Source organism: Brassica rapa, chromosome A10, assembly GCF_000309985.2.
Source record: "Brassica rapa cultivar Chiifu-401-42 chromosome A10, CAAS_Brap_v3.01, whole genome shotgun sequence".
Classification (NCBI taxonomy): Eukaryota; Viridiplantae; Streptophyta; class Magnoliopsida; order Brassicales; family Brassicaceae; genus Brassica; species Brassica rapa.
This window is the reverse complement of record NC_024804.2, coordinates 2,868,003-2,892,116: the sequence shown is the minus strand read 5'-3', so window position 1 is coordinate 2,892,116 and position 24,114 is coordinate 2,868,003. Positions and strand designations below refer to the sequence as shown.

Below are 24,114 nucleotides of genomic sequence, written 5' to 3'. Positions count from 1 at the left end.
CTTTCGTGGTATTTACGAGGAAACTTAGCGACGTCCTTACGTGGAAGCTTTACGTGATCTTTACGATGAAATATTCCTCTTCGCTTTTACGACGAAATTATTTCCTCGCTATGTTACGACGAATTAGCGAGGATATATGCGTTACGACAAACGTATAACGACGAAACGGGTTTCCTCGCTAATTCCTCGTAACACTGCTTTTACGACGAAGTCACGAGAAAAACTGCCCTCGTAAAACTTGTGTTTTCTTGTAGTGATTCAAGTCTAGGACCTGGCGGTGGTTCACGTGGAACCGTGCTTTTGTTCTTGCGCACACTTGACATAGCGAAGTCTGCGATTCTATCTAGTATTGGAGGAAATTGTAGTGGGTGGTGGAGGAAGCGGTGGAATAATTCATTTTCATTGGTCAGACATTCCAACTGGTGATGTCTATCATCACATTGTCAATGTAAAGGGAAGAGTTTATGTAAGGTTTGTTAAAAGAAGTTCATACACTACAAACTGTGTCGGGAACCTTTTTGATACACGACTTAGTCTTTGGTTCAAACATAATATCTGATTCTACCATAAATTACCCCTGTTCGGGAACACGCTAGGCGCTAGTCAGGCAGTCGGGTTGGACCTAGCACCTAAAAAGAAAATCGGGTATTAATCGAAAATTATGCGGGTCGGAAATTTTAGATTGTTTAGTATGTTATAAAACATGTTATTTTTTAATTGTGTATAACATTAATACATTTTCATGTTTAAGATTGTATAAAACACACAAATAAAATATATAAACTTAATATAGTGTAATTTCATCAAAACTATGAATATTGATGATATTTATAAAATTTAAGATCAAATAAATAAATAAAAGTATTTTTAAAAATAAAATAAAAATAAATAAAAAATAATAATAAAAAATAGATTAGGCGGCTAGGCGGTCATTTAGGCGGTCTAGGCGGAGAAAATCGGATATCCGATTTTTTTAACCGATTTGGCATAAATCGGGGCGTCTAGGCGGCCAATTTTTATAATTTTCTAATCATATTATGATTTTTTTAATATTTATAAATTTTAGAAATATCATTTAATTTTATGTTTTGTTAATTATACATAACAATATACTCCTTGACGCCACCACTATCTCCGAGTGCCTTCACACTTGTTAGTTCCTCTTTTTAACCCACAAAGGCTTCAAGATTCACTGCCATGGTTTTAATTTTCTTTGAAGTTGAAGATTGTATGTGTCAATTTCATATTAGTTATTTGCTTGGTTAGGTTACTTGTTTTATTTAGCTGCATAACTGTTGTTTAACATATCAGCTGAGAATAATATTTGCTAATTTACATTTCTAATTGCTATCTACTGGAGACTGGGATGAGTTTACTCTTCCTATGCAGTTTGTAGGAAATGTATCTATGAGAAAATCACAGAAGACGAGATAGAGTGCTGTCCAGTTTGCAATATCGACCTTGGTGGCACCCCATTGGACAAGCTTAGGTGAGCAAATAATCTTGTCCTGTACAGATGTGAGCTTTCTAGTTAAACTTTAAGTGTGTGTGTGTGTGTGTGTTGATGAGCTACTTTTATGCAGGCCTGACCACAATTTACAAGACCTGAGAGCCAAAATCTTTCCTCTAAAAGGAAGAAAAGTGAAAGCTCCAGAGCCAGCAAGAAAGAAGGAGAGATCTATGTCTTATTTGGTTGATGTAACCAAAACCAAGGCGTCAGACCAAGCTGGAAGAAGAAGAACTAAAACGGTCACGAGAAAAGAGTTATTACAAGACAGTGCTTCATTGGCCGAGAAGGAAGAAGAATCTCTTCTTAAGGGTCATCTTCTGGAGAGCACAAGCTCACCCAACAAATTCACTCAGAATAAAAAGGATAGTGATGAGCCTTGGGATCCCGAATCTTATTGGAAACCTTTGAATTTTCTGGTCGAAGTGGCGAACAGGACACAGACCTTGAAGTCTTCTTCTGCTTCTCAAGGGCCAGGTTCGAAATCTGAGAAGGCTAATGCATCATCTCACAAACAAATTCAACCCAGAGTTAAGGACCACAAGAGCAGATATAAACGTGAGTATGAAAAGAGTGCAAAACGGGAGATGAGGGATGGTCCTGTTTGGTTCTCGCTTGTGGCGTCCACTGATCAGTGAGATTCATCCTCCCATATCTAAACTTTTTCTTTCTCTTCTTCTTATGTTGTCTATATCATGTTGGTATGTTGACAAGGCTTTGATGATTTCAGGAAGGAAAAACATATTTGCCTAAAATTCCAGCAATTTTTTTGAAAATAAGGTAGGTTTTGTGGTTCTTTTTATCAAATAGATAGTATTATTTGTTTCGCTCGTTCTGTGACAGGGATGGAGATATTCCAGTTTCTTTTATCCAAAAGTACCTAATGAGGAAACTAAATCTCCAGAGTGAAACTGAGGTAAGCATCTCTCTATTTACACTATTGAGGAATATAACGTTTGAATGTAAAGGAAGCTGGCTAATGTGTATTGTCAGTTATTTTTTTAGAGCTAACCGCAAGTATGGCAGTTGATGTTTGGTTGATCATGTATAGATATTTAATGGTTTTTGTACAGGTAGAGATCAGATGTATGGGAGAAGCAGTGATTCCCGCGCTGAAGCTTCAGAAACTGGTAGACCTATGGTTGCATAGAGGTTCGAAGCGCCAAAAGATTGATGCATGGATTGGTTCTTCTGCGCAAAGGATTACATGATGGTGCTTGCCTATGGTCGAAAGCTTCCGGAATGCAATAAGAAGAAGATTATGTGGAGACAGAGTAGTCTTTGTTTTTCCTCCCTGTAGAATCTCTGTAAGCATTACAAGGAAGAACATTATTTGAACTGTAGGAGCAATCGACTGTGTTGTGAAAGTTTCTTTAGCAACTCTTGTTATGACGATCAAACAATGTAGCAGTAGATGGTTAATATAGAATATATGCATATGATGCTTCGCAAATAATGTTTTTGTACTGATCTCTGCCTAAGAAAGCAGAGAGCCAAATCAATGATATACTAATATTGCGATCTTGTGTTACTGATTCGATCTCGGTGCTCCATTCCTATGTGTATATCATATACTATGTGATTATAATGATGTAAAAAGATGTTGTATACTAATAATAGACGTCTGTGGGATGCCCAATTCACACACTTAGGATATCTAAAATGGTTACTGTACATACGATAAGAAACCTATTTGCATCATTACTTTAGTGAAACTATACACAAATGTTTATGTTGACTAAAATGAGTTGATCACATGGTTAAAAGTAGATCACAATATATGAAACGATTCGACCCTCTGACTGTGTGTTAACAAAAGTCTAACACACATATCAACAAGCGGTGTACAACATATTCTAGACGATGGTCATCTTGATTAGCAACAGATCAAATGTTTTTGCATCGAAGAGTAATCGAATTTTCAGGATTCATGGTTGGACTCACTCCTTGGTTTGTCTGGTTTCAGATAAACATACTTTTTATACGAACTTCTCTTTAACAATATTCGAAAAACCCAATGTATTGCAACACAATCAAGAAAAAACAATACTAATGACACATTTCTCTTTAAATCCGATTTTCTCACTACAGAATAATCCTTTCGACACAATTAGATAATCAAAAGAAACCTTACAGATTGTTCTACGCAATGCAAAAAACAAAAACGAATTTCATCAAGTATATCAATAGTTACGATCAAATCAATCGAGGCTAGAAACACAGCAAACATGCCTAAAGCATCTAAAATCCACATCCACTGACATCGAAAGTCATCCATTCTGCGCCGTTGATAAACAAAGATCCAACGGTTACCATTCAAACTTCGTAAAAAGAGTAGCGATCCGCGTAGTCATTGTTTTAACCAATCAGAAGAGAGATACGACTTGCCGTCTAACACACATCTAACTATATAAATCGAACCGTTTCAGATGAAATGATCACATCCACCATTCTCATAATAACTTCTCCAAAGCTTACATTTACGGTTACTAGCAACTTTCCGATGACGAGTCCAGCGGTTGATCAAGAGAACATCCCTCCTATGGACGTAACCAACACGACGGCGACGGAGCCTGCTGCGAAGGGAGGCAAGACGAAGAAAGCCAAGGAAGTGAAGGCGAAGAAGAAGCCTACTGCTGCTGCAGCTGCGAAGAAGAAGTCTGTTTCAACTCATCCTACTTACGAAGAGGTAACGAGACTCAGATCTAGCTTTCGTGTTAATCATCGATTCTGATTCTCGTATTTGAGATTGTGAGATTGATTTTGATTTTTGTTTTCGATTTCAGATGATCAAGGACGCGATCGTGTCGTTGAAGGAGAGAACTGGATCTAGCCAATACGCGATTCAGAAGTTCATCGAGGAGAAGCACAAGGTGCTTTCGCCTTCGTTCAGGAAGCTTCTGCTTCTCAATCTCAAGAGGCTCGTTGCTTCCGAGAAGCTCGTGAAGGTTAAAGCCTCGTTTAAGATTCCGTCTGCTAAGCCGTCGTCATCTCCCAAGGCGGTTACGGAGAAGAAGAAACCTGCTGCCGCAGCGGCGGTTAAACCCAAGGCGAAGGGGAAGAAGGTTACGGCCGCAGCAGCTGCGAAGAAATCGGCGGCGGTTAAGCCCAAGCCGAAGGCGAAGACAACTGTTGCGCCCAAGAGGAAGGCTGTTGCTGCTGCTGCGAAGCCCAAGGCTAAGGCGGCTAAAACATCGACGGTGACATCTCCAGGGAAAAAGGCTGCTGCTGCTAAGAAGAAGGCTACTAAGGTGGCGACGAAGAAGAAGACTCCAGTGAAGAAGGCTGTGAAGCCGAAGACGGTGAAGTCTCCAGTGAAGAGGGCTTCGAAGAGGGGTGTGAAGTGAATCTAGGGTTTTTTAGTGGTACATGGTTGTAGCTTTCTCTATCTGGTAGGTGGGTAGTGTTTGTATAATTCCATCTTTCTTCTTGTTTTTGCTGTGATGTTCTTGTAATCCATGGTTACTTGGACCATCCTTTAAATCATATATAAAATAGCTAAGTCCCTTTCAAAGCTTTGTTTCATTTCATCATTGGTACGAGAATCAAACTCGACTATCTTGAAGCTACTTTTTGATGTTGTTTAGCAATTAGCATCACAGAGAACTTAGCTCAGCCATTTGTATGAGAGTATGAACTTGCGGCTTTCTGGATTGGTTTAGGATCTTGGCTTAAGTGCAGTAGAGCATAGCATTGTCAACTAGGTTGCATTATCTAGGAAACGCATATCACAGGACTCTCTAACTAGTTCTATTCCATACGGTTTTCTGCTACCTCCATCCTCATGCTGCTGTTGTCTTTTACCAATCCGTTCCCAGTAGTTCTCTGTGATAATCCCATTTTCTCTAACCTTGTATCCAGCTCTCATTCTGTAATGGTGACGGTGCACGTTCGTAGCGATTGTTGTTGTCTGCACCACAAAAGGTATACCCATGAGAATGTCCCCATCCATTACCACATCCCTTCCTTCGTTTAAAGCCAGTCACTAGCAGCGGTGAAGCTCCATCTATTTCGGTTTCCTGCCGCTAGATTGCTGAATCTGGCTTCCTTACCACCATTTAACTCCAGTCACACGTTACTAAAAATAGCTGAGATCGATTACTCCCAATCACATTAATCTTTTAGAGATGTTGGGATCCCTTCAACATTTTCTAATTATCAACTCTATCTGGATGTAGTTTTTGTGAAAAAATACTTAAAATAGAAATAAAACTCTTGAACAACTTTGTTTTCTGTTCGTCTGATTTCCTGAATATGTAACATTCAAATTCCTACAAAATACCGACCAACAATGTCATTTTAACAGACGTTACACAATAACAGAAGACAAACATCAAAAAATATACCAAACTTCTCTTTATGATGAACTATATTATCCTCTTACTGTTGTAAGAAGATCAACTTCACTTTCATATCTTCCTTGAGGGTTGTTCCCCACACAAAAATAGCCAAACAATCAATTACGCAAGATTTCTTCATACAGTCAGCTTAAAAGGTTCTCCACTTCTTGATTACAAGTTTCCCCGCGAATCTTGTGAGCGATCAATGTTTCAAATGCATCAAGACGAAGCCTTTACACAACACCTCCCAACTTCAAGCTCTGGAAGCAACTCAGAAACCACTTTTTCCATAGAGATGATTTCTATCTGCTGCTTGTTACTTCCCTCCTTTCTCATCCCTTTTGAAAGAAGATTGACTTTAGGAGTTTCCGGGTTTTCAGCGAGTAGTTCTTTTAACAAGCTTTCTTCATCGTTGAGTTTCGACGCCTTTATGAGGTCCACCACGTGATGCCTTTTTGCAACGTTTCTACCTGCTCCACAACCCATTGCAGTTGCTGCTCCAACCGCGTTTGCAATCGTCAAGGTGTTAACAAGCGGCATGTTGCGTATGTAACCCAATGCAATTGCAGCCACAAAACTATCTCCACATCCAACAGTATCAACCACCTCCACCTGATCATATGATTGTAGAAAGATTAAGAACATTACATAAACTTAATCTATGACTATGATACATATAAACTTGATGTGAATATGAGAGATTAGATGTTTTGTAAGCAGGTACCTTAAACGCAGGTGCCACTGAGACACTGGATTTGGTCACTAGAACTGAACCTTTTGGGCCCATCTTTACAATCACCCACTTTGTTCCCTTCCCATTTCTCAGAATTTCTTGTCCTGCTTTTACAGGGTTCTTGATGCCAGTTAGAGACTCGGCCTGGGAAATTCATTGAACAGGTCAGCAATAACTTGATCAGTTTAACTTATATACTAATCACCATATTGTAATCACAGAAGCACTGTACCTCCTCAGAAGTTAGTAGAAGAACATCACTCATTCTAAAGAAACGAGAAAGTGCTCTGCGCTCATCAGGAGTTCCCTTGGAAAGACTCTTTCCCCGTGGTCCAGGATCAAAGAAGATAGCTGTCCCAACTTTGGTAGCGTAGTCTATCGTTGACATTATAAAGCTAGGGCTGAAATCGTCAAAGTCATAACCATTGCAGAAAATAACTTTTGACTGCCTGATCGCCATCTTTACTTCATCAGATAGGTCAGTTATCCAACTAAAAGCAGGCTCCTCCTTGAAATCAGCCCGACTGAAAAAGAGAAACAACGACAAACATAAGTACCTCTAGTAACAAAGTTCAAGGTAGTTCAAAGGAATAAACAGTATAGGGAGTAAGAACAAATCCCAAACAGACATAAGAACATGAATACAAAGAGACTTTAGTTCCTCTATTCAAAGAATTCAAAGAACTAGGAAAAAACTGAATAGAACAGGAAGCAAGTATGACAAGATCACCAACTAACGTTTGTATCTCTAAGGGAAACGAGATGTGTAAACAAGAAAGCCATGCGTCCTTACGCATAGACATTAAGAAAAACTATATTAGAGTCAAAACATGGCTTTCCTATAACAAAAAAAAAACTGATCAGTCTGCAGCATTCATTCCAAAAAAGCTCTCTCAAACGAAGCCTCCTATTTATATAACATTAGACACTGTCGTCCCACACAAACCACTACAATCATAGAATAAACTTCCCATAACAAGTGTACCTGCAAAACCCATGCCTCTGGAGAGGATCCACAAGAACCCAGCAAATAAGAGTTTCACAGAATGAGCTGGCGTCTTTGGCATTTGTTGCTTCTCCATCCAACGCAACCGTACCTATCCCCTCTTCATGAAGCACATCTAGTAGAAACTCTCCGTAGATTTCATCCCCCACGTGACCAATAGCAACACACTGAAGCCCAAGTCTAGCTGCTGCTATCGCCATGTTACAGTTCCCACCTGCTTCCCAGTATTTCTATAACCAAAAACAAAAATCTTCACTAATAACACCAAGAACTAACACAAAGTGTTTCACTTTATCACCAAACCTTATCTGGGGGAGAAAGAGAGAGCTCGTCCATGAGCGCCTTGCGTTCACCGCGAGAAGGAGGGGGCAATTCGTCAACACTGAGAACAATGTCGACGCAGAGATTACCCAGGGTTGCGACATCGATAGGTTTCTCCGTCACCACGACACCTCCGGTCTCCCCGAGCGAGCCGATCGAGGAGGAGGAGACATCCGTGTATCTAACAGGGGAAACATCGGCGGCGCTGCTCCGGGAACGGAGACATACGGAGCTGCTCACATTCGGGACTCGAAATTGGAGAGGATTAGGGCTTTGGAGGGAGAAATTGGAGAGGGATAACGCATACTGAGGCGAGAAGGAGTGGAATTTGAGGGCAAGCGCGTGATGATTCATTCAGACGAAAGAGAGATTCTTTTTTTGGAATGCTTCCTCCTCCTCCTTCAAGCTCTCTCTCTCTCTCGTCTTCAATCTTGAAATTGGCTGATGAAGAAAGGTCTGAGAGAGAAAGCTTCACTGGTATCAAATTAAACCGAACCGGAATGTATAGAATGTTAATTAAACCAAACCGGTATGAATGTAGAACGCCAAATTAAACCGATATAAAATTAGGATAATCCGGTTTGTTCGGTTGAACCGGTTCTATGATGATTTATTATATAAAACAAGGTTTATAGACGAGGGTTTTGCTTCTTTACCAAAAACCTCACTTCATCGTCTTCTCAACTCACGCCATGGCCGCCGACGATTTGATGTCGTCGCAAAAGTCCCACAGGACTCGCAAATCGGGTCCTACCATGAGGAAAAAGTCTGAGATTGACAAGAAGAAGCGCGGCGTCGCCGATAACAAGCAGCCGAACCCCAGAGTGAGTTACTCTCAGCTCATCTCTTGTCAATACCTCTTTGAATTCGATAATCTATGTTTAACGGAAGAGCTGAGTTTTACTTAAATATGCAGGCGTTTAGCGTTAGGTCGGTTGTTAAGGCGAAGCGTTTGAAGATTCGAGCTGTGGAGAAGGAGCAACGGCGGATTCATCTTCCGACTGCTGATCGTACTTACGGCGAACCTCCTCCTTTCGTCGTCGTTGTTCAAGGGCCCCCAGGGGTACTGTGTTTCTTATAAACACTCTTTGATCAAGTTTTTTTTTTTTTCCTGCAGATGTGTTGATGGTGTCTGTTTACTGTAGGTTGGAAAGTCTCTCGTGATTAAGTCCCTTGTTAAGCATTTTACTCACCAGAATGTGCCCGAGGTTCGAGGACCTATTACCATTGTTCAAGGTTCTGAGCTTCATTGTCCAGTAGCGTTTTTATGTTTTATAGGAGTTTTGAGGGTTTTATTCCTCTTCTCATGTTTGTCTGGTGATGTGTTTAGGTAAGAAGAAACGGATACAGTTTGTGGAGTGCCCTAATGATATCAATGGGATGATTGATTGTGCCAAGGTTGCTGATCTAGCTATACTTCTCATAGACGGTAGTTATGGTTTCGAGATGGTGAGACACCATTCACGATTAGTTTTCTCTAGCTTTCTCTTTAAGAAGCTTGACCTTTCTCTGGTCTTGATAGTAAACTGTCTTTTAATCTGTTTGATTCGCAGGAAACCTTTGAGTTCCTGAATATTATGCAAGTGCATGGATTTCCTAAAGTTATGGGAGTCCTCACTCACCTGGATAAGTTTAAAGATGTGAAGAAGCTGAGGAAAACAAAGCAACGTCTCAAGCATCGTTTCTGGACTGAGATTTATAATGGAGCTAAATTGTTCTATTTATCTGGTCTCATTCATGGGAAGTAAGTATCTACATTGATAGTTTCACCAATTTGGATGACATGTACAAGCAATGCTTGAGGTTCACCTTTGATGTATCTTTTATTCTCAGGTATTCACAACGTGAAGTTCTCAACCTCTCCCGCTTTATATCTGTTATCAAGTTTCATCCGTTGTCATGGAGAACATCACATCCTTATGTGTTGGCTGATCGTCTGGAAGATGTTACCCCTCCCGAGAAAATTCAGATGGATAAGAAATGCGATAGGAATATCACATTGTATGGTTACCTTCGTGGTTGTAACTTGAAGAAAGGGATGAAGGTATGACATCAGATGTTTCTCTATTATTTTGTGTGCTTAGCAGTTCTGTGGCAAAACCCTCAGTAAATCCCGGGTAAAAGATCAATTGTAATTGAGCCAAGAAATGAAATGATTTGATAGCATTTTTTGGGTCTTCATTAATGTAGTAGCATAAATTTGTATACCCTCTGCTTCTTGAGTAAATATTTGCTGTTATGCTGAACATGTTGTCTTAACCCTTGCAATGGACCTTTCTTTTCATGTTTAACATGCATCTGATTTAAGTTCTTATGATTATCAGGTTCACATTGCTGGAGTTGGTGACTATAGTTTAGCTGGGGTGACTGCCTTACCTGATCCTTGTCCTTTACCCTCAGCTGCCAAGAAAAAGGGACTGAGGGACAGAGAAAAGCTTTTCTATGCTCCTATGTCCGGGATTGGAGATCTTTTGTATGACAAAGATGCTGTTTACATCAACATAAATGATCACCTTGTTCAGTACTCTAAAACTGATGAAGTTAATGGAGAACCTGCTAATAAAGGTAATTAAGGGTTTTCCAGCATCTTGCATTTTGCTCGCTTTATGCTTTATCTCTGCAATGATTTGAATCACATTTTTTCTCTTGGCAGGAAGGGGCAAGGATGTTGGTGAGGATTTGGTGAAGTCGTTGCAGAACACAAAATATTCTGTTGATGAGAAATTGGAGAAGACTTTCATTAATTTATTTGGCAAAAAGACTAGTGCCAGTTCGGAAAGAAAACTTGAGGAAGATGCGCAGTCGTCACCGGAAGGTTCTGACACTGAGTCATCAGAGGAATTTCAGTCTGGTGATGAGGTTGATGATCATGAAATGGATGTAGATAGTAATGACGGTAAAATTAAGGAGAAAACCGAGCTCCGTGGTGGAAGGCTGAGGAGGAAAGCTATCTTCAAGGATGAGGTTGATCTGAGTGATGCAATTGAAATTTCTTTGCTTGATCTGATATTTCGTAATGCTTCTATTATTCAAACAGCATCTTCATGTCTAACTGACCAGCTTTACCATTTGTTATGACGCAGGACTCAGATGAAGATGGTGACGATGATAATGATGATGAGGAAGCAGAAGATGCTGAATCTGACGGAAATGAAGATGAAGATGAAGATGGGGAAGATGAATCTGTTTCCGATTCTCAGGACTCAGATGAAGATGATGTTGAGGAATCAGAAGATAAGGTCCTTGGTAACATATCAAAATGGAAAGAACCCTTAAAAGAAAAGGGCAGAAAGAAGAACCCGAACTTGATGCAAATTGTGTATGGTGCATCAGCATCATCAGCTACTGCCTTGATAAACGAGAACAATGAAATTAGTGATGATGAAGACTTCTTTAAGCCAAAAGGAGAACATAGCAAGGTTTGTCAATTCATGACCATACAAAGTTTGGTAATCATTTCGTATTCTTAGAATGTAATCGGCTCGAACTATGTGCTCTTTTTTTCATCTACTTCCAGAACTTAGGTGGTGGACTTGATGCGGGACATGTCAACTCAGAGGATTGTTCCAAATTTGTAAATTATGGAAACCTGAAGAATTGGAAAGAGAAAGAAGTTTGTGAGGACATCCGTGATCGTTTTACCACTGGTGACTGGTCAAAAGCTGCTCTGAGAAATAAAAACTCAGTTGCTGGCGATGAGGGAGAAGATGATGAACTTTATGGTGATTTTGAGGATCTAGAGACAGGAGAGAAGCATAATGACCATGAGAACATGGAGTCTGGTACAAATGAAGATGTTGAAGCAGCTGAGCGTAGGCTTAAAAAGCTGGCTCTCCGAGCAAAGTTTGATGCACAATATCCTTTTTCACTTCAATGTCATCATTTAAGTATTCTAAGCACCATATCATTTGCCGTCATTCATATCTGTGTTAGGCCCAAAAATTATATACTGCATCTGCATGTCTTTTATTTGTCATATATGGTTTTATGCTTCTGTTTTAGTTTGCACATTGAGAAGTTACCTTTTTTGTTCAACCTTAACTTCATTGTACAAGCGATAAATCGGAGTTGGAGGATGATGACAATGATAATGGTGATGGGATCAATCCCCGTAATAGTGAGGCCAAGGAACCCGGATTCGTTGACAAAGTAAGTAAATGTTCCTGCCTGCTAAAGATTTTTTTATTCTGTATTGTTCACTCACTTTATTGGCTTCCCAGTTGAAGGAGGAGCTTGAAATTAGAAAACAGATGAATTTGCTGGAACTCAATGATCTTGACGAGGATACCAGAATTGATATAGAAGGATACCGGACTGGAACATACTTGCGGCTGGAGATTCACAATGTTCCTTATGAGATGGTTGATTTCTTTGATCCGTGTCATCCAGTTCTTATTGGAGGTATTGGTTTCGGTGAGGATAGTGCTGGATATATGCAGGTAAGGCTGAGACCATTTTCTCCTTTATGACCTGAATTAAGTAGTTCATTTCATCATGAAACATTTTTTTCTTATTTAAAGCTAGTTGATATTGAATACTGCTTATTGTATGATATGTTTTTTGTCCTTAGGCCCGGTTGAAGAAACATAGGTGGCACAAGAAAGTACTAAAGACAAGAGATCCCATTATTGTGTCTATAGGATGGAGACGCTATCAGACTATTCCTGTATACGCCATTGAAGATCGCAATGGCAGACATCGAATGCTTAAGTATACTCCAGAACACATGCATTGCCTTGCTATGTTCTGGGGTCCTCTTGTCCCACCCAACACAGGCTTTGTCGCTTTCCAAAACTTGTCAACCAATCAGGTATGCAAATGCACTGTGCCGATTAGAGTTTTGGTCCTAAGTTACCTTTGGAGTATGATTGTTATTTTGTGATAGACGTATTTGTTAAAGCGAAGTGCATCTTCATGTAATGGGTAGTGTGAGTTTAAGGTGGACTTACAAATAGTCAATACTAGCATATGCATATACTAAGTTTGCGTTGAAAATTGAAACTTGCATGTTAATTAACAAAAGCTAAAATGACTGTTTTCTCATGTAAATTTGCTACCATATCAACCCATAATGGTCTATTGGTCACTGTTGAGATATTGTGAAACCTCAGTGTTTCATCCATTAGTGGTCTAATATTTGTTATGGTCATTAAGGGGAACTTTATTGGTTTATTGCTCGGGTAAAGATATATTGTATTACTTCCCCACTGAGTGCGGCTCTCTTGGTGTTGTTCTTCAGACAGGATTTAGGATAACAGCAACCTCGGTCGTACTTGAGTATAATCACCAAACCCATATTGCAAAGAAAATCAAGCTGGTTGGGCACCCGTGCAAGATCAAGAAGAATACTGCATTTATAAAAGACATGTTCACTTCTGACCTTGAAATAGCTCGATTTGAAGGTTCATCTGTCCGGACAGTTAGTGGCATTAGAGGACAAGTTAAAAAGGTACGCATGCTTTTGATCTTGCAGTTCCTAGTTTCCCCATTGGCTTAAAGCTTGGGCTCTCTGGTTCTCTAACAGCATTCCTTTTTTTTGTCAGGCTGGGAAAAACATGCTCGATAACAATGCCCAAGAAGGGATTGCAAGGTGTACCTTTGAAGATCAAATAAAAATGAGCGACATAGTCTTCTTAAGGGCTTGGACCCCAGTGGAAGTTCCACAATTTTACAACCCTCTAACCACAGCCTTGCAGCCCCGGGATAAGACCTGGACAGGGATGAAAACGTTTAGGGAACTCCGTAGCGAGCATAACATTCCTATTCCAGTGAATAAGGATTCACTCTACAAGGTAAATAAGCCTGTATTAAATGCGTTAACATTGTGTAGGATTTAACCCAAGGAGGAAGTTGATGATTCCCCCCCCCCAACTTATGGTCTCATTTTTTTGTTTGTAGCCGATCGAAAGAAAGACAAAGAAGTTCAACCCATTGGTGATTCCAAAGAAACTACAAGCAGAGTTACCGTTTGCTTCCAAACCCAAAAACAAACCAGCGCGAAAAAGACCAGATTTAGATGCTAGAAGAGCTGTAGTAATGGAGCCGGAAGAACGAAAAGCTCATGCTATCGTCCAGCACTATAAGCTGATGAGTAAAGTCAAGGTAATGAAATGGTTTATCATGTATGCATAAAAGCTGGATTCTGTTCTTTGGTCGTATCAATAACAATGGACCTGGAACCGTATATAAAAAATGCAGATTAATAAAAAGAAAGCAAAGGAGCAAGAGAAGAGGAAAGCGTACGAGGCAGAGAAGGCTAAGAAAGAGGTGATATCTAAGAAACGGAACAGAGAGGAGAGACGTGAGAGGTATCGTACTGAAGATAAACAAAAGAAGAAGATGAGAAGAGGCCAAGACTAAAATCAATAATGATACATCTTTTGATTATCTTTTTTCGCTAAGACCAGACAATGTCAAACTTTTGTTTTAACGTAGATTCTTTCTTCTGCGTTTGTAACTTTTTGAATTATTTATCAACCAAACTCTTGCTACCACCATTTCTCGGATCGTACACTATGTTTCATTCAGTTTTTTCCCCCTCATCTTTTTTTGAAATTGAGTATCAGATTCTAAGGAAGTAAGCAAAACAAAATTTACCTGGATTGAAAACTTTCAGCATCGTTGGTAAGTGGTATAGCGATTAACAAATAATATTTGACATTTATCAGGTGGTTCAATCTCTTAAAACCCTAAACCCTAAGCTTCTACATCTATCGGTTGGGTTCACTCCTTCAAATCAACCTCTAATTTTTGTTTTTTTTTTTAAATTAATTTTCCGTTCATTCTTCTTCCTCATATAAACCCAGAACCACTCTTCTAAACCCTAAATTTCTCTGGATCGCGATGATCGTAAGATGTATTCTTTCTCGTTCCCATCATCTTCTTATTCAATTCTCCACCAATTCACCTCTTAATCGTTCTCTTCTCGACACAGTATCCACCTGTAGCCGTTATCTCACCTCTAGGTTTCTCTCCACTCCTCCGCCCGACGAAATGTACGGATTCGACGAACCTTTCTCACCTAACGAGCCGCGGGAAGTGGTGGGTTTCACTAAAGACTACTCCTTTTTGCTTGATTCTCTTGCTGACTCTCGAAAGACCACAACTGAATCACCACCCTCCATTGATGCTAGAGCCATTGCAGATACTATTTCTAATAGCGAAGACGTGTTCGGGAGCAAATCCCAGAAGCTTCTTAGGCAATTCAGAGAGAAACTTAGCGAAGACTTGGTGATTGAAGTGTTGCGTTTGGTAGAAAAACCTTCCGCTGTTATCAGCTTCTTTATTTGGGCAGGTAGGCAGATAGGTTACAAGCACACACCATCCGTGTACAATGCTCTAGTAGACTTGATTGTAACTGATAATGACGAAAAAGTCCCTGAAGAGCTCCTCCAGCAGATCAGAGAAGACGACAAGGAGACCCTGGGGGAGTTTCTGAACGTCTTGATAAGGAGACGCTGCAGGAGTGGCTCCTTCAGCGTTGCTCTCGAGGAGTTAGGGAGGCTGAAGGATTTTAGTTTCAGACCTTCGAGATCTACTTATAACTGTTTGGTCCAGGCTTTCTTGAAAGCTGGTAGTTTGGACTCTGCTTCTTTAATTCATCGGGAGATGTCGCTTTCGAACGTGAGTATCGATGGGTTTACGCTTCGTTGCTTTGCTTATTCTCTATGTAAAGTAGGGAAGTGGAGGGAGGCTCTAGCGTTGGTGGAAGCTGAGAGGTTTGTGCCTGATACTGTATTCTATACGAAACTTATATCTGGTCTGTGCGAAGCCTCGCTTTTCGAAGAGGCTATGGAGTTCTTGAACAGGATGCGAGCTGATTCCTGTCTTCCGAATGTGGTGACGTATTCGACTCTGCTGTGTGGATGCTTGAATAAAAAACAGCTGGGTAGGTGTAAAAGGGTGCTTAGCATGATGATGATTGAAGGTTGTTATCCGAGTCCCAAGGTTTTTAATTCTCTTGTGCATGCGTATTGCAAAACGGGAGATCATTCATATGCGTACAAACTGTTTAAAAAGATGGTTCAGTGTGGTCACACGCCAGGGTATGTTGTCTACAATATATTGATTGGGAGTATCTGTGGTGGCGAAGACTCGCTTAGTTCTGATCTTTTGGAACTGGCTGAGAAGGCTTACGGTGAGATGCTTGCTGCTGGGGTTGTTCTTAATAAGATTAATGTCAGCAGCTTCACGAGGTGTCTTTGTAATGCTGGGAAGTATGAGAAGGCGTTCAGTGTCATCCGCGAGATGATCGGTAAAGGATTTGTACCGGATAACAGTACCTATTCCAAAGTCCTTGGCTATTTGTGTAACGCTTCGAAAATGGAAATGGCGTTTCTGCTGTTTGAAGAGATGAAAACTCGTGGCCTTGTTGCTGATGTCTACACGTATACAATCATGGTAGATAGTTTCTGTAAAGCTGGCTTGATTGAACAGGGTCGCAAGTGGTTCGATGAGATGAGGAACGTTGGCTGTGCACCTAACGTCGTCACGTATACTGCTCTTATCCATGCTTATCTTAAGGCTAATAAGGTTGGCTATGCGAATGAGCTGTTTGAAGTGATGATATCCGAAGGATGTGTCCCCAACATCGTTACGTACTCTGCCTTGATCGATGGGCATTGCAAAGCTGGACAAACGGAGAAAGCTTGCCGGATTTTTGAAAGAATGTGCGGCAGCAAAGATGTTCCGGATGTGGATATATACTTCACGGAGCAGCACGATGGCGAGCGACCAAATGTAGTTACATACGGAGCTTTGGTAGATGGTTTCTGCAAGTCCCATAGGGTAGAGGAAGCTCGTAAGCTGTTGGACGCTATGTCCATGGAAGGTTGTGAGCCGAATGAGATTGTGTACGATGCTCTTATCGATGGACTCTGCAAGGTTGGGAAGCTAGAGGAAGCGCAAGAAGTGAAAACTGAGATGTCTGAGCATGGATTCATCGCGACCATATATACTTACAGCTCTTTGATTGATCGTTATTTCAAAATGAAGCGACAAGATTTAGTCTCAAAGGTTTTGTCGAAGATGCTTGACAGCTGTAAGCCTAACGTGGTTATATACACCGAGATGATTGATGGGTTATGCAAGGTTGGTAAGACTGATGAAGCTTATAAGCTTATGAAAGTGATGGAAGAGAATGGGTGTCAGCCAAACGTTGTGACGTATACGGCGTTGATCGATGGATTTGGAGTGATTGGTAGAATAGAAACATGCCTTGAGCTCTTAGAGCGAATGGGTTCCAAAGGTGTTGCTCCTAACTATGTTACTTATAGGGTGTTGATTGGTCATTGTTGCGAAAACGGTGTGTTGGATGTGGCTTACAAGCTTTTAGAAGAAATGAAACAGACGCATTGGCCTACACACGCTGCAGGATACCGCAAAGTCATTGAAGGATTCAGTAAAGAGTTCGTAGAGTCTCTTGGGCTTTTAGATGAGATAGCGAAGGATGATACTGCCCCGTTTGTTTCTGTATATAGGCTTCTGATTGATAATCTTATTAAAGCTGAGAGGTTGGAGATGGCTCTCACGCTTCTTGAAGAGGTTGCAACACTGTCACCCACGTTGGCTAACTACGGTAGCACGTATAGTATGTTGATTGAAAGCCTTTGCCTTGCTGATAAAGTGGACAAGGCCTTTCGGTTGTTCTCGGACATGACGAAGAAAGGTGTCAGTCCGGATATGGAATCGTTCTGTAGTCTTGTCAAGGGACTTTTCCGGAACAGGAAGATCAGTGAAGCACTTTTGCTTCTGGATTTCGTGTCGCATATGGTTTGTCCTCTTTCTCTCTTATGAATTTGAAAAGTGTAGTAATAGTTAATGTTCCTTAAGATTTTTCTCTTTGCAATGATCACATGAATCTATGTAGTTTATACTGTTTATGTATTTTTTCCTCCGGTGTAATGCAGATTGGTATTGATTTCTGGTATCTCACTGCTAAATTACCTCACTTTTGCAGGAGACTCAGTGGATAGAAGAAAAGAATGCATCTGATGGGGCTTAGGCTTATTGATCCATGATTTCTAGTTCTCTGATTTTGATCACTGAAATGGTGCATCTGATGCGGAGCATCCTACTCAAAACCTGAAATTGCCAAGGTTGGGAGCTATGGATAACGTATTGGGAAGATCACTAGGAGCAAAGAGCTGTATTGGTTTTTTGGGACATAAATCCTTGGTAAGTTATTTAGATCGCGTCTGCTTAAACTGATGTATTTTTTGACCTGCATGACTGTATATATATATATGTATGCAGGTTCTCCTTTGTACATGATGTGTTGTAAATTTGTACTTGGAGTGAATCTCGGGTCTCAATGAAAGTTGATTGACCTCCTTTGAACGCTCTACAACAGCATCAGTGTTTCGGTAAAGGGTAAGCATGACATTGGTAGAGGTTGTAAGATCGTTAGATCTCATATTTTACCAGAGAAGGCAAGGCAGTCGATATAGAGAGGAGGTGGGTGTTACTGATAGTTTTGGAAGTGCAATATGGGTTACAAAGTCTTGTTAGGATCCTAGAGTCATATATACTAACAAGGACATTTTTGATTGGCTTGAAATAGTTTAGTTTTGCTATATGTTGGCCTGGCATCACCTGATGAAGGAAGCATTACAGAGAATAAGATATCATTGTGCCTTTAGTTTAGTTTATCTCTGTAGGTTCACTTCAAAAGTTTTGAAAGAAATGACATTGTAAAGAGCAATCATGATATGCAAAAATGCAACAAGAGTGATACTTTGTAAAATCGTTGTTTTTTTTGGTAAGCTACATATATATATTTTTTTTGACAACATCAACTAAAAAACTAACTAGAAACTCCAACCGGTGGGATTGAATCGACATAAAGCAAAACTGAAGGAGAATTCTTCGCACCGCGTGCAAGCTTGTCTGCCAAACTATTTTGTGCTCTAAGGAAATGTCTGATCTGGAAGTGAGGAAAAAAAATCTTATTGCGGTTGAAATTAAAACTTTATAAGTAAAAAAAAATATAACAAGTTTTGAAATGATAAGAGAAACAAACAAACAAACAAAGGTGAGGAGAAAGAGAAAAAGGCGCGTTTTTAAGGTGTCTCAACTCAATAAAGGCAAAAAGGGAAACGAAAACGCACAAAAAAGGCTCTTTTATTTTTCTTGTTCGTCGTCTCCATCAAGCAAGCCTCTCTCTCTCTCTCCTTCTCTGGAGGAGACGATCATCGTACGCAAGGAATCCTAGAGAGGGATTGAGAGGGACAGCGAGTTTTGTTGGTGACGCACGGAGGTTAGACACAGGTAACGCATTCTCTCTCTCTAGATTCATGGTTTCTAATCGTGGATGCATCTATCTTCCCTTGCGTTTCTCTCTTAGATTACGTTTGCGTTGTTTGAGCAGATCCTCATCCTGGATTTTGTTTCGGATTTCTAAAAATGAAATGTTGTGCATTCTCATCTTTGATTATTGCATGTAGAGGATACAACAGATGTTCAGATCAATCAATGTATTGAATTAGGTGGCTGCTGCTGGATCATGTGCCTTTGCCTTTGATTGAGAATTTTTGTTATTTGATAAATTTTTCGAAATTGCATTGTTCTCTATCTTCCCATAGAATGTTGTCACCAGAGAGGTTTATTGGGTCCCATCTTTTATGCATCGAATATTCAGTTTCCTTCGTCTGTTTCAGGAGCCAAAGAAAAAAGAGGTTGTGGAAAGGATGAGGATGTGCAAGTGGATGTGCTGTACTTGTCAAATTCAAGACTCTCATGAAGAGGAACATTTGAAATCTTCTCACCAGCATCATCATCATTCTGATGGTAATGTTTTCTGCCACCTGTACCTCCAGTTTTTCAATCAAAAAGATTCTTCTGATGGTTTTCTATTTGATGTTGAGCCTCTTCTTTCATGCATGTAGCGGCAAATCACAAGAATCCTAAACCACCAGCTCTTGCAAAGCCTGAGGTGCGCAAGGAACCTCTTCCCATCGAGGTTCCTGCCTTGTCCTTGGATGAGGTCAAGCAAAAGACTGATAATTTCGGATCCAAGTCCCTCATTGGTGAAGGCTCTTACGGAAGAGTGTACTACGGCACACTGAATGATGGCATTGCTGTTGCTCTCAAGAAACTTGATGCCGCACCTGAAGCCGAATCAGACGCCGAGTTCTTGAGTCAGGTTATTTAATCTTCTTTCATCTTTTTTCCATAAAGTGTGTGTTGACTACATCTTCTTTCAACTTGCTATGTTAATTCTTAGGTCTCCATGGTTTCTAGACTGAAGCATGAGAATCTCGTTCAATTGCTTGGTTTTTGTGTTGATGGAAAGCTCCGCGTCCTTGCTTATGAGTTTGCAACTATGGGATCGTTGCATGACGTCTTGCATGGTAAGAATAACCTTCTTCTACTTTAAGCTTCTCTACTCACTTCACTTGCTAAAATAGACTCCCTGATTTGTGCGATTACAGGTAGGAAGGGAGTGCAAGGAGCACAGCCAGGTCCAACACTTGACTGGACAACGAGGGTTAAAATAGCAGTTGAGGCAGCTAGGGGTTTGGAATACCTTCATGAGAAGTCTCAGCCTCCTGTGATCCACAGAGACATAAGATCTAGCAATATTCTTCTTTTTGAAGACTACAGACCAAAGATTGCTGATTTCAATCTCTCAAACCAATCGCCTGATAACGCTGCTCGTCTTCACTCTACCAGAGTCTTGGGAACTTTTGGTTATCATGCTCCTGAGTATTGTTTCTTGTAACCATTTTTTGGTTTTGTGTGCGTATAAAATGTCTTAAGAAGCAGCTAATCTTTTCCCCATGTGCAGATACGCAATGACTGGACAATTAACGCAGAAGAGTGATGTGTACAGCTTTGGGGTTGTACTTCTAGAACTTCTTACAGGGAGGAAACCAGTTGATAATAACATGCCTCGTGGTCAACAGAGTCTTGTCACCTGGGTGAGTGTATACGCTGCTCCAAATCTGGACCATTCTTCTTTTAAAAAAAATAAATAAATAATATGTTGTCCTGCCTTACCATTTCATGTTATTGGCTATTATTAGGCGACACCAAGACTCAGTGAAGATAAAGTTAAAGAGTGCATTGATCCAAAGCTAAATGCAGATTACCCTCCAAAAGCAGTTGCTAAGGTACCTCTCTCTCTCACATTCTCTCTTCATGATGCCTTGGAAATTTGAAAGACTTGGTATATATAAATCAAACTAATCTGTTAATGTGGCAAATGCAGCTAGCAGCGGTGGCAGCATTGTGTGTGCAATACGAAGCTGAGTTTAGACCAAATATGAGCATAGTTGTGAAGGCACTACAGCCGCTTCTCAAACCTCCTCCACCTGCAGCAGCTCCATCTTCTTGAATCTTTTCTTTTCATTTTGCAAACTATCAGCATCTGTAATCACTACTGCCCTTGCCAATATATGAATGGAGTGGTAACTATAAAGATGATATTATTATGTTTCATTTGATGATTGATTATACAAATGAATCTACCGAATTCAATTCCTTTTTATAGAGTCTGTTGATAGCAAAGATAAGCATCATCATCTTGATAGTTTCTCAAAAGCTTAGTTTCATTTTTCCATTTTTTTACAAGAGACAAATGAAGAAAGAAAGCAAAGCATTGTTCTGCTCTGTTCTGTTGGTGTTGCTTTACATTTAAGCAACACTGAAAGAAGTGGCTGCTTTCTCGACAAATTTGTTGGCTCCCTTGAACCACCTCTTGTCTCCAGCTTGTGCTTTGCAGATGTAAAGCTTGCCTCCGTTCACGGTGGCTGTGATCAGCTGATGCTTACCACCTTCGTCTCCATCGGCGGTTCTTGTCAACACGGACAAGTAGTAGTATGGTTTCCCACCAACGTCCGAAACATTTGTCTCCAGAATGTTTGCTGTTGCCACTGCATTGTTGTCAAAGCCTCCCTGCCAGAATCCACACAAACTGTTATGTAGCTCACTAATCCAAGATTCAGACATAAGGTAGCAGTTTCATTCTCATATTGTATTCTCTAACAGATGCAAGGGAAGTTTACCTCAGAGGCAGTCTCACCGAAGTAAGCTTGTTTCCCTAGGAGGTAGTTGACCTGAAGAAGGACCCAAGATTTGAAATCATCATTCAATTTATTTGACTTTAGTTCATAAATGATCGCTGAAGATGTTATGTGAGTAAAGAGACCTGAGAGAGGAACTCTTCAGGAGAGCCGTAATCAGTGATGGACTTCTTGTCGGTAGGAGTGACCATGACATTGAGATTGCTAGTAGCATCGAAGTTGTCTTCGTACCTAAGGACTTGTCCTGGATACTCTACCTCTCTGCTTGGGTTCCATTTTGCTGGCACCTGCACTTGGAATCCATCTCCACTGTATGGCGTGAAGTCTGTGTTTTTCTTTGGCTTCCCAAACACATTTGCTGCAAACCAAGAAAATAAGCAGATAACCAAAAACAAAGACTTTGCATTATGATCATATCTTGTCTGAAAATGAAATGATCTTAAAGGTTTGTGTTTCTTTACCAGCTTCACCGTAGGCGGCATCGGCAGGAGATACTTTGGAACCAACTGCAGCAGCGCCGACGAGGAGTGTGAGAGCGAGACGGCGAGAGACGGCGGAGTTATCGTCTTCATGAGTCTGTTGGGCTTTGCACACTATCTGGACGGGTTTGGAGAGTGAAACGTAGCGCTGGGATGGGGAAGAAGATGATGATCGTGCAGCGGAGGAGGCCAATGCGCTCTGATGTAGGAAACACGCGCTGTACGCCATTTTCTCTCTCTCTTAAGCTCTGGCTGGTTGAGTTGTGATGAAAGTGGTTTTTTGAGGATTGTCGAGTGTGATAATGCATCAAGAGTGAAGATGATTGGCTGGTTTTGGATATTAGAGGATCTCTCTCTTGATGTCCTGATAAGGTTGTTGTGGTCTTGTAAGGTGCCACGTGTCAAATACACTTTGTTCTTGTTCCACGTCAGATTCATAACCCTTCAGTCTGTTTACTCTAAACCCACTCCAAGATAATCTTCTATCTGCTAACAGTAGTCAATAAGGATTTTGCTTCTCTAATTACATTAGTTAACATTAAGGATGTAACATTATATTCTGATAACTGTTTAAACAACAAGAGCACAAGTAAGAACGGCACAGAAGCAAAACCTACGAAACATCCAACTAAACAAAAGTAACCGTGAACAAAAATTTAACAAAACCGTTGAGATTTCAAATATGTTATACCACTTATAGATAAACAATGGCCATTCAAACAACAAAGTGGGATGGACAATCTCTCACTTCTCTTCTGCTTTTTGGTCCCTGCGAGTTAACAACTTCATGGCTTTAATTCCTTGGTTGTTCTCCACTGACATGATCGGAAGGCATGCTCTCCCTCCTCAAACAAATCAGACTTTGTCTCTGTTTTTTTTTGCTAAAATTTGGTGCATATATTATAAAGGAGGCAAAAGCATACATAATGTGAGAATATTACAATGCTCTAGTGGATAAAGTTAGTAAATTCATTCTGAGCCCCACATGGTTCTTGGTCTCGAGAGAGAGTAGCCCAAAGGAAAACATGGGCTTAGGAGCTTTTGCAGTAGAAGAAATAAAGCCCAGAATCAAAATATTCGTTGTCTTCCTCAATGAAGTAATCGAAAGGTCTCACGGTAGAGAGAACCAGAGTTGCATGCAGGCACTCGATTCCATTGGGTCAGTTTCACGGAGCGATGAGATACGGTTTTTGACGGTGGAGGAGATGGTTGAGAATATAGCTTCCTGCGACTTGAAGTGAGATCGGTGGAGCCTATTGTTGCGCTCACGCCATAGTTCATGAATCAGCGTTTGCCAGGATAGGATTGTGAGATAGCGCAACCGGTTATCACCAGTGTAACGGATCAGACCTTGCAAAGTATCATCCCAATCGTCTGAGATAATGGCAAACTGAAGTTTCGCAGCAAGGTTTCTCCAAATTCCAGAGGAGAAGGAGCAACAGAAATAAATGTGATTTCTGCTCTCTGGAAGTAGGTTACACAGAAGACAGAGAGGATCCGTCTGCAATCCCCAAGACAGTAACCTATCACGAGTGGGGCACCTATTGAGTACAAACATCCAAGTAAGTGTCTTACACTTTGGAATTCCTTTTTTCAGCCAAACCACATGATGCCACGGAACCAAAGGCTTTGATTCCCTTATGTAGTTGTAGACTTTAGCTGACACGAATTTGTTGTTGGTTGCAGGAGTGGTACCCAGTCTGC

General features: G+C 40.6%; 7 protein-coding genes across 12 annotated transcripts; 5 read left to right on the top strand and 2 right to left on the bottom strand.

Moving 5' to 3' along the window:
• Positions 1-1,680: 1,680 nt before the first annotated feature.
• Positions 1,681-2,718, top strand: LOC103844012 (E3 ubiquitin protein ligase DRIP1). The gene is made up of 3 exons (XM_033282323.1): positions 1,681-2,141; positions 2,351-2,423; positions 2,581-2,718. The coding sequence occupies exons 1-3, from the start codon at positions 1,681-1,683 to the stop codon at positions 2,716-2,718; spliced, it is 672 nt and encodes a 223-aa protein (XP_033138214.1).
• Positions 2,719-3,935: 1,217 nt separating this feature from the next.
• Positions 3,936-5,025, top strand: LOC103844013 (histone H1.1). Its single transcript, XM_009120785.3, has 2 exons — positions 3,936-4,196; positions 4,294-5,025. The coding sequence occupies exons 1-2, from the start codon at positions 3,942-3,944 to the stop codon at positions 4,852-4,854; spliced, it is 816 nt and encodes a 271-aa protein (XP_009119033.1). The 5' UTR covers positions 3,936-3,941; the 3' UTR covers positions 4,855-5,025.
• Positions 5,026-5,693: 668 nt separating this feature from the next.
• LOC103844014 (fructokinase-1) lies at positions 5,694-8,386 on the bottom strand. Its single transcript, XM_009120786.3, has 5 exons — positions 7,890-8,386; positions 7,566-7,816; positions 6,813-7,104; positions 6,572-6,724; positions 5,694-6,459 (listed from the first exon to the last, which is right to left on the bottom strand). The coding sequence occupies exons 1-5, from the start codon at positions 8,259-8,261 to the stop codon at positions 6,067-6,069; spliced, it is 1,461 nt and encodes a 486-aa protein (XP_009119034.1). The 5' UTR covers positions 8,262-8,386; the 3' UTR covers positions 5,694-6,066.
• LOC103844018 (PTI1-like tyrosine-protein kinase 1) lies at positions 8,093-21,389 on the top strand. Of its 4 annotated transcripts, XM_009120792.3 has the most exons (9): positions 8,093-8,328; positions 19,063-19,175; positions 19,565-19,694; positions 19,793-20,049; positions 20,131-20,257; positions 20,339-20,612; positions 20,695-20,827; positions 20,933-21,019; positions 21,118-21,389. In XM_009120792.3, exons 3-9 carry the CDS (start codon positions 19,595-19,597, stop codon positions 21,241-21,243), a joined length of 1,104 nt encoding a protein of 367 aa, XP_009119040.1. In that variant the 5' UTR covers positions 8,093-8,328; positions 19,063-19,175; positions 19,565-19,594; the 3' UTR covers positions 21,244-21,389. The 4 variants fall into 4 exon arrangements, with proteins under 4 accessions (XP_009119040.1, XP_009119041.1, XP_033138579.1 ...); XM_009120793.3 differs by lacking the exon at positions 8,093-8,328 and having other exon boundaries at positions 18,935-19,175; positions 19,796-20,049; XM_033282688.1 differs by lacking the exon at positions 8,093-8,328 and having other exon boundaries at positions 19,012-19,164; positions 19,796-20,049.
• Positions 8,524-14,444, top strand: LOC103844015 (ribosome biogenesis protein BMS1 homolog). 2 transcript variants are annotated; one of them, XM_018655608.2, is made up of 17 exons: positions 8,524-8,731; positions 8,824-8,970; positions 9,053-9,143; positions 9,238-9,356; positions 9,461-9,651; positions 9,741-9,951; positions 10,232-10,472; positions 10,561-10,877; positions 10,991-11,326; positions 11,425-11,762; positions 11,960-12,056; positions 12,128-12,346; positions 12,478-12,717; positions 13,147-13,356; positions 13,451-13,699; positions 13,806-14,009; positions 14,106-14,444. In XM_018655608.2, the coding sequence occupies exons 1-17, from the start codon at positions 8,600-8,602 to the stop codon at positions 14,265-14,267; spliced, it is 3,504 nt and encodes a 1,167-aa protein (XP_018511124.2). In that variant the 5' UTR covers positions 8,524-8,599; the 3' UTR covers positions 14,268-14,444. The 2 variants fall into 2 exon arrangements, with proteins under 2 accessions (XP_018511124.2, XP_009119036.2); XM_009120788.3 differs by having other exon boundaries at positions 8,600-8,731; positions 10,561-10,871.
• On the top strand, positions 14,692-19,176 carry LOC103844016 (pentatricopeptide repeat-containing protein At1g06710, mitochondrial). 2 transcript variants are annotated; one of them, XM_009120790.3, is made up of 3 exons: positions 14,692-17,678; positions 17,866-18,060; positions 18,162-19,176. In XM_009120790.3, the coding sequence occupies exons 1-2, from the start codon at positions 14,751-14,753 to the stop codon at positions 17,908-17,910; spliced, it is 2,973 nt and encodes a 990-aa protein (XP_009119038.1). In that variant the 5' UTR covers positions 14,692-14,750; the 3' UTR covers positions 17,911-18,060; positions 18,162-19,176. The 2 variants fall into 2 exon arrangements, with proteins under 2 accessions (XP_009119038.1, XP_009119037.1); XM_009120789.3 differs by having other exon boundaries at positions 17,866-18,083.
• Positions 21,375-22,720, bottom strand: LOC103844017 (oxygen-evolving enhancer protein 2, chloroplastic). Its single transcript, XM_009120791.2, has 4 exons — positions 22,393-22,720; positions 22,057-22,289; positions 21,914-21,964; positions 21,375-21,803 (listed from the first exon to the last, which is right to left on the bottom strand). Exons 1-4 carry the CDS (start codon positions 22,637-22,639, stop codon positions 21,543-21,545), a joined length of 792 nt encoding a protein of 263 aa, XP_009119039.2. The 5' UTR covers positions 22,640-22,720; the 3' UTR covers positions 21,375-21,542.
• Positions 22,721-24,114: the final 1,394 nt, after the last annotated feature.